At 59.6% G+C, this 7,749-nt stretch overlaps 1 protein-coding gene across 1 annotated transcript; it reads left to right on the top strand.

Moving 5' to 3' along the window:
* Positions 1-2,015: 2,015 nt before the first annotated feature.
* Positions 2,016-7,115, top strand: tcf15 (transcription factor 15). Its single transcript, NM_001016506.2, is given in 2 exon segments — positions 2,016-2,555; positions 6,770-7,115. Coding segments are annotated over 2 exon segments (552 nt in total). The 5' UTR covers positions 2,016-2,078; the 3' UTR covers positions 6,845-7,115.
* Positions 7,116-7,749: the final 634 nt, after the last annotated feature.

The raw sequence follows: 7,749 nt of genomic DNA, 5'->3' as shown, positions 1-7,749 counted from the left end.
CCCTTCTGTATGTGGGGGCCCCTCTACTTATACAGCAGCCTGCGGCCCCCCAGCCAGTGTACTCGGGGTACAGCCGTACTCACAACTTATTCTATTTCTGCAGCTTTCCCATCAGCCTTTGGTATTACCCCCTAGGGAAGAATGAACCCCAGTGCCCCCTAAAGCCATGAATGGGTTCCCCCAGACTGACCCAACTGGAGGTCTCAGAACTCTCCACATGGGATATGGGCCCCTACCAGTCCCTCCCAGTACAGAAGCCCAGCTCTGAGCCATTTGTGTGGCCCCTACCAGTCCCTCCCAGTACAGAAGCCCAGCTCTGAGCCATTTGTGCGGCCCCTACCAGTCCCTCCCAGTACAGAAGCCCAGCTCTGAGCCATTTGTGCGGCCCCTACAAGTCCCTCCCAGTACAGAAGCCCAGCTCTGAGCCATTTGTGCAGCCCCTGCCAGTCCCTCCCAGTACAGAAGCCCAGCTCTGAGCCATTTGTGCGGCCCCTACCAGTCCCTCCCAGTACAGAAGCCCAGCTCTGAGCCATTTGTGCGGCCCCTACCAGTCCCTCCCAGTACAGAAGCCCAGCTCTGAGCCATTTGTGCAGCCCCTGCCAGTCCCTCCCAGTACAGAAGCCCAGCTCTGAGCCATTTGTGTGGCCCCTGCCAGTCCCTCCCAGTACAGAAGCCCAGCTCTGAGCCATTTGTGTGGCCCCTGCCAGTCCCTCCCAGTACAGAAGCCCAGCTCTGAGCCATTTGTGTGGCCCCTACCAGTCCCTCCCAGTACAGAAGCCCAGCTCTGAGCCATTTGTGCGGCCCCTGCCAGTCCCTCCCAGTACAGAAGCCCAGCTCTGAGCCATTTGTGCAGCCCCTACCAGTCCCTCCCAGTACAGAAGCCCAGCTCTGAGCCATTTGTGTGGCCCCTCCCCAGTCCCTCCCAGTACAGAAGCCCCAGCTCTGAGCCATTTGTGTGGCCCCTCCCAGTCCCTCCCAGTACAGAAGCCCAGCTCTGAGCCATTTGTGCAGCCCCTACCAGTCCCTCCCAGTACAGAAGCCCAGCTCTGAGCCATTTGTGTGGCCCCTCCCAGTCCCTCCCAGTACAGAAGCCCAGCTCTGAGCCATGTGTGCAGCCCCTACCAGTCCCTCCCAGTACAGAAGCCCAGCTCTGAGCCATGTGTGCAGCCCCTACCAGTCCCTCCCAGTACAGAAGCCCAGCTCTGAGCCATGTGTGCAGCCCCTACCAGTCCCTCCCAGTACAGAAGCCCAGCTCTGAGCCATTTGTGTGGCCCCTCCCAGTCCCTCCCAGTACAGAAGCCCAGCTCTGAGCCATTTGTGTGGCCCCTACCAGTCCCTCCCAGTACAGAAGCCCAGCTCTGAGCCATTTGTGTGGCCCCTCCCAGTCCCTCCCAGTACAGAAGCCCAGCTCTGAGCCATTTGTGTGGCCCCTACCAGTCCCTCCCAGTACAGAAGCCCAGCTCTGAGCCATTTGTGCGGCCCCTACCAGTCCCTCCCAGTACAGAAGCCCAGCTCTGAGCCATGTGTGCAGCCCCTACCAGTCCCTCCCAGTACAGAAGCCCAGCTCTGAGCCATTTGTGTGGCCCCTACCAGTCCCTCCCAGTACAGAAGCCCAGCTCTGAGCCATTTGTGTGGCCCCTACCAGTCCCTCCCAGTACAGAAGCCCAGCTCTGAGCCATGTGTGCAGCCCCTACCAGTCCCTCCCAGTACAGAAGCCCAGCTCTGAGCCATTTGTGCGGCCCCTACCAGTCCCTCCCAGTACAGAAGCCCAGCTCTGAGCCATGTGTGCAGCCCCTACCAGTCCCTCCCAGTACAGAAGCCCAGCTCTGAGCCATTTGTGTGGCCCCTCCCAGTCCCTCCCAGTACAGAAGCCCAGCTCTGAGCCATGTGTGCAGCCCCTACCAGTCCCTCCCAGTATAGAAGCCCCCCCCCCAGGACTATATATAGGTGGGCTCGGCTCTCACACAGCAGAATGGGATTTCGCCGGCAGAAGGAGCTACTGTGGGGGCAGCAGGAGAACTAAATGCCCCACTGGAGCTGATTGGGGAAAGTGGGGGTGAGTTTGGGTCAGGACCAGTATGGCCTTCGCCATGATCCGTTCGGTGCCAACGCACGTGATCTATCCGGACCTTTCCATTCTGTCAGAGGATGAGGAGAACCAGAGCGATGATTCCGACCAATCGTTTGGCTGCTATCAGAGCTCGCCCAAGAGGAGGAAAGTGGGGGGCACGGGGGGCACTGGGGGGGGGCAGCCGGTGGTGAAGCAGAGACAAGCGGCCAATGCCAGGGAGAGAGATCGCACCCAAAGCGTCAACACGGCCTTCACCGCCCTGCGCACTCTCATCCCCACCGAGCCGGTGGATCGCAAGCTGTCTAAGATCGAGACCCTGCGCCTGGCGTCCAGTTACATCTCCCACTTGGCCAACGTGCTGCTACTGGGCGAGGGCTGCCAGGATGGCCAACCGTGCTTCTCTACCGTCTATAGAGCCAAGGACTCCGACGGCAAAGTGCCCCGCAGCATCTGCACCTTCTGCCTCAGCAACCAAAGGAAGGGGGTAAGTCTGGCCCTGGGAGCTTACACTCTAGCCGAGGGGGGTCAAGGTATATATGTGGGTCACAGGGGGCAGAACCAGCGGCCCTATGAGCCAGACTGTGCATGCATGGGGGCACAAGAGCTCACAATCTATACAGTCTTTCTTCCTCCAAAGGCTTCTGGGGGGAGCAAGAGACATTCCTCCCTGCAGTTGGTCGCTGGCACTGGGGAGCAGCACCGCCACCCTAGAATTGGGGCACTAGTAACTGGGGCTCTTGTAGAAAAGGGGCTCCAGATGGTGTTTTGGGGGGGCCCCACGATCCCCTTTAATCCTAAACTAAAGGCATTTTGGGGTAAATGCAGCGGCGCCACTAGATGTTACTGGGCCCCAAAATGTCCAGAGGCTTCTTGTAATATATTTATTAAATTCCTCATTAATTAGGGCCTCATGGGGCCCCCTATACCTACTGGGCCCCCCTATACCTACTGGCCCCCTAAACCTACTGGGCCCCCCTATACCTACTGGCCCCCTAAACCTACTGGGCCCCCCTATACCTACAGGGCCCCCCTATACCTACTGGCCCCCTATACCTACTGGGCCCCCCTATACCTACTGGCCCCCTATACCTACTGGGCCCCCCTATACCTACAGGGCCCCCCTATACCTACTGCCCCCTATACCTAACTGGGCCCCCTATACCTATGGGCCCCCCTATACCTACTGGGCCCCTTATACTACTGGCCCCCTATACCTACTGGGCCCCCTATACCTACTGGGCCCCCTATAACCTACTGGGCCCCCCTATACCTACGGGCCCCCCTATACCTACTGGGCCCCCCTATACCTACGGGCCCCCCTATACCTACTGGACCCCCTATACCTACTGGGCCCCTATACCTACTGGGCCCCCCCTATACCTACGGGCCCCCCTATACCTACTGGGCCCCCTATACCTACTGGACCCCCTATACCTACGGGCCCCCCTATACCTACGGGCCCCCCTATACCTACTGGGCCCCCTATACCTACTGGGCCCCCCCTATACCTACGGGCCCCCCTATACCTACTGGGCCCCCTATACCTACTGGGCCCCCCTATACCTACTGGCCCCCCCTATACCTACAGGCCCCTATACCTACTGGGCCCCCCTATACCTACTGGGCCCCCCTATACCTACAGGCCCCCGTGCAGCTGCAGGGTCTGCTCCCCTATAGTTACGCCCCTGGGTAGATTCACAGAACCCATTTGGGTCCCACAGGGAGACCCTGTAGCTCAGTTTCCCTAATGCCCTATTTGTGCTATGGGGGCTCCCAGTGCTGCCTCACCACTTCTCCCATGATCCTCTCTGGTTCCACAAATCCCCATCCTGCCTTGCTCCAGCTAAAGGCTTCTGGGGGATCATGGGAACAGCTGTCACTGCACCAGTACAATCAGAACCAGCTCAGGCAGAACCAGCTCAGGCAGAACCAGCGCAGGCAGAACCAGCTCAGGCAGAACCAGCGCAGGCAGAACCAGCCCAGCCAGAACCAGCGCAGGCAGAACCAGCCCAGCCAGAACCAGCGCAGGCAGAACCAGCCCAGCCAGAACCAGCGCAGGCAGAACCAGCCCAGCCAGAACCAGCTCAGGCAGAACCAGCGCAGGCAGAACCAGCCCAGCCAGAACCAGCGCAGGCAGAACCAGCCCAGCCAGAACCAGCGCAGGCAGAACCAGCCCAGCCAGAACCAGCCCAGCCAGAACCAGCCCAGGCAGAACCAGCCCAGTCAGAACCAGCCCAGCCAGAACCAGCCCAGCCAGAACCAGCCCAGGCAGAACCAGCCCAGCAGAACCAGCCCAGCACCAGCCAGAACCAGCGCAGGCAGAACCAGCCCAGCCAGAACCAGCCCAGCCAGAACCCAGCCCAGGCAGAACCAGCCCAGTCAGAACCAGCCCAGCCAGAACCAGCCCAGCCAGAACCAGCCCAGGCAGAACCAGCCCAGTCAGAACCAGCCCAGCCAGAACCAGCGCAGGCAGAACCAGCCCAGCCAGAACCAGCCCAGCCAGAACCAGCCCAGCCAGAACCAGCCCAGCCAGAACCAGCCCAGGCAGAACCAGCCCAGCCAGAACCAGCCCAGCCAGAACCAGCCCAGGCAGAACCAGCCCAGGCAGAACCAGCCCAGCCAGAACCAGCCCAGCCAGAACCAGCACAGGCAGAACCAGCCCAGCCAGAACCAGCGCAGGCAGAACCAGCCCAGGCAGAACCAGCCCAGGCAGAACCAGCCCAGCCAGAACTGGTGCAGTAAGAACCAGAAGACACAGCACTAGCACAGCCAGAACCAGTGCAATCAGAACCAGCCCAGGCAGAACCAGTGCAATCAGAACCAGCCCAGGCAGAACCAGTGCAATCAGAACCAGCCCAGGCAGAACCAGTGCAATCAGAACCAGCCCAGGCAGAACCAGTGCAATCAGAACCAGCCCAGGCAGAACCAGTGCAATCAGAACCAGCCCAGGCAGAAGCAGTGCAATCAGAACCAGCCCAGGCAGAACCAGTGCAATCAGAACCAGCCCAGGCAGAACCAGTGCAATCAGAACCAGCCCAGGCAGAAGCAGTGCAATCAGAACCAGCCCCAGGCAGAACCAGTGCAATCAGAACCAGCCCAGGCAGAAGCAGTGCAATCAGAACCAGCCCAGGCAGAAGCAGTGCAATCAGAACCAGCCCAGGCAGAACCAGTGCAATCAGAACCAGCCCAGCCAGAACCAGCGCAGGCAGAACCAGCCCAGGCAGAACCAGCCCAGGCAGAACCAGCCCAGTCAGAACCAGCCCAGCCAGAACCAGCCCAGGCAGAACCAGCCCAGTCAGAACCAGCCCAGCCAGAACCAGCCCAGCCAGAACCAGCCCAGGCAGAACCAGCCCAGTCAGAACCAGCCCAGCCAGAACCAGCGCAGGCAGAACCAGCCCTGCCAGAACCAGCCCAGCCAGAACCAGCCCAGGCAGAACCAGCCCAGTCAGAACCAGCCCAGCCAGAACCAGCCCAGCCAGAACCAGCCCAGGCAGAACCAGCCCAGTCAGAACCAGCCCAGCCAGAACCAGCGCAGGCAGAACCAGCCCAGCCAGAACCAGCCCAGCCAGAACCAGCCCAGGCAGAACCAGCCCAGCCAGAACCAGCCCAGCCAGAACCAGCTCAGGCAGAACCAGCCCAGGCAGAACCAGCCCAGCCAGAACCAGCCCAGCCAGAACCAGCACAGGCAGAACCAGCCCAGCCAGAACCAGCGCAGGCAGAACCAGCCCAGGCAGAACCAGCCCAGCCAGAACTGGTGCAGTAAGAACCAGAAGACACAGCACTAGCACAGCCAGAACCAGTGCAATCAGAACCAGCCCAGGCAGAACCAGTGCAATCAGAACCAGCCCAGGCAGAACCAGTGCAATCAGAACCAGCCCAGGCAGAACCAGTGCAATCAGAACCAGCCCAGGCAGAAGCAGTGCAATCAGAACCAGCCCAGGCAGAAGCAGTGCAATCAGAACCAGCCCAGGCAGAACCAGTGCAATCAGAACCAGCCCAGGCAGAAGCAGTGCAATCAGAACCAGCCCAGGCAGAAGCAGTGGCAATCAGAACCAGCCCAGGCAGAACCAGTGCAATCAGAACCAGCCCAGGCAGAACCAGTGCAATCAGAACCAGCCCAGGCAGAACCAGTGCAATCAGAACCAGCCCAGGCAGAAGCAGTGCAATCAGAACCAGCCCAGGCAGAAGCAGTGCAATCAGAACAGCCCAGGCAGAACCAGTGCAATCAGAACCAGCCCAGGCAGAAGCAGTGCAATCAGAACCAGCCCAGGCAGAAGCAGTGCAATCAGAACCAGCCCAGGCAGAACCAGTGCAATCAGAACCAGCCCAGGCAGAACCAGTGCAATCAGAACCAGCCCAGGCAGAACCAGTGCAATCAGAACCAGCCCAGGCAGAAGCAGTGCAATCAGAACCAGCCCAGGCAGAAGCAGTGCAATCAGAACCAGCCCAGGCAGAACCAGTGCAATCAGAACCAGCCCAGGCAGAACCAGAAGAAACAACAATGGGCACAGCGCACAGGGCCGAGCTTTGTGTAAATGAAATGGGACTATAAAAAGGGCTAATAGTTCCCCTTTAATTGCCTGCAGGTGCCCCCCCCCTGGCTTTACAGATAACTGATGGGGGGGGGGGATGCAGCTGTTGTTATTTCAGACCCCCCCCCCCCCCCCCAATCATAAAATTCTCTCTCTCTCCTTTCAGGCCACACGCAGAGAGCATGCTGGGAACTGCCTGAGAGTTCGGGGGCTGAACACTTTGCGGGTCGCACAGAGATGACCCCCGAGTATCGGGGAGGAACCCCCAAATCTTTCCCACACAGACCAAGTGCCAATGCTGCCCAGGGCCTGGCAGGGCGAAACCGGGCATCTGTCGGGCACAGATTGGGCTCAGGATGGACCCCCCCCATGTATATTCCTTCTGAGAGCTGGGCTTCCTACTGGGGGGCCACAGGGACTCGGGGTCACTGACCCCACAGCACTGACTGTTTCACGTAAATATTTGTACAGTAGGCAAAGGGTTAATTAAAGTGTCACTCGTGCAACGAGAATCTCACTGGGGAGAATGTTCTTTCATTCTACAGATGTACAGTGGCCCCTAAGGGCCCCGACCCACATTCTGTATGTGGTACAGAACCGGACTCTCATTCCCATGTACCCCCCCCCCCCTCCGGGAACCTGTCCATGTGTGCAATGGTTAATGGGTTCCCCACCCCTGGGGGGCTCTACTCGAATGGCTGGAGGGCCCCTGCTGGTTTATTTTCCCTTTCAATGTCGGATGCATAGAGCGTGGCAGTGTGGGGGCATTCTGTGTGCCCTGCTGGGCAATTAAGGGGTTAACAGCGTAACAAAGTCACGTGTGTATACATGTGTGTGACAGCACCCCTCTGGCTGCCAAGGGATGCTGGGAGTTGTAGTTTACTGTCAGGAGAGATACCATTGCCCCCCCCCCATCCCTTGCTCCCAATCTGCACCCCTCTGGCTGCCATGGGATGCTGGGAGTTGTAGTTTACTGTCAGGAGAGATACCATTGCCCCCCCCCCCATCCCTTGCTCCCAATCTGCACCCCTCTGGCTGCCAAGGGATGCTGGAGTTGTAGTTTACTGTCAGGAGAGATACCATTGCCCCCCCCCCCATCCCTTGCTCCCAATCTGCACCCCTCTGGCTGCCAAGGGATGCTGGGAG

The sequence above is a fragment of the Xenopus tropicalis genome, chromosome 10 (assembly GCF_000004195.4).
Source record: "Xenopus tropicalis strain Nigerian chromosome 10, UCB_Xtro_10.0, whole genome shotgun sequence".
In the NCBI taxonomy this organism is placed as follows: domain Eukaryota; kingdom Metazoa; phylum Chordata; class Amphibia; order Anura; family Pipidae; genus Xenopus; species Xenopus tropicalis.
Note: the sequence above shows the minus strand (reverse complement) of the source record. Positions and strands in the feature narration are given on the sequence as shown.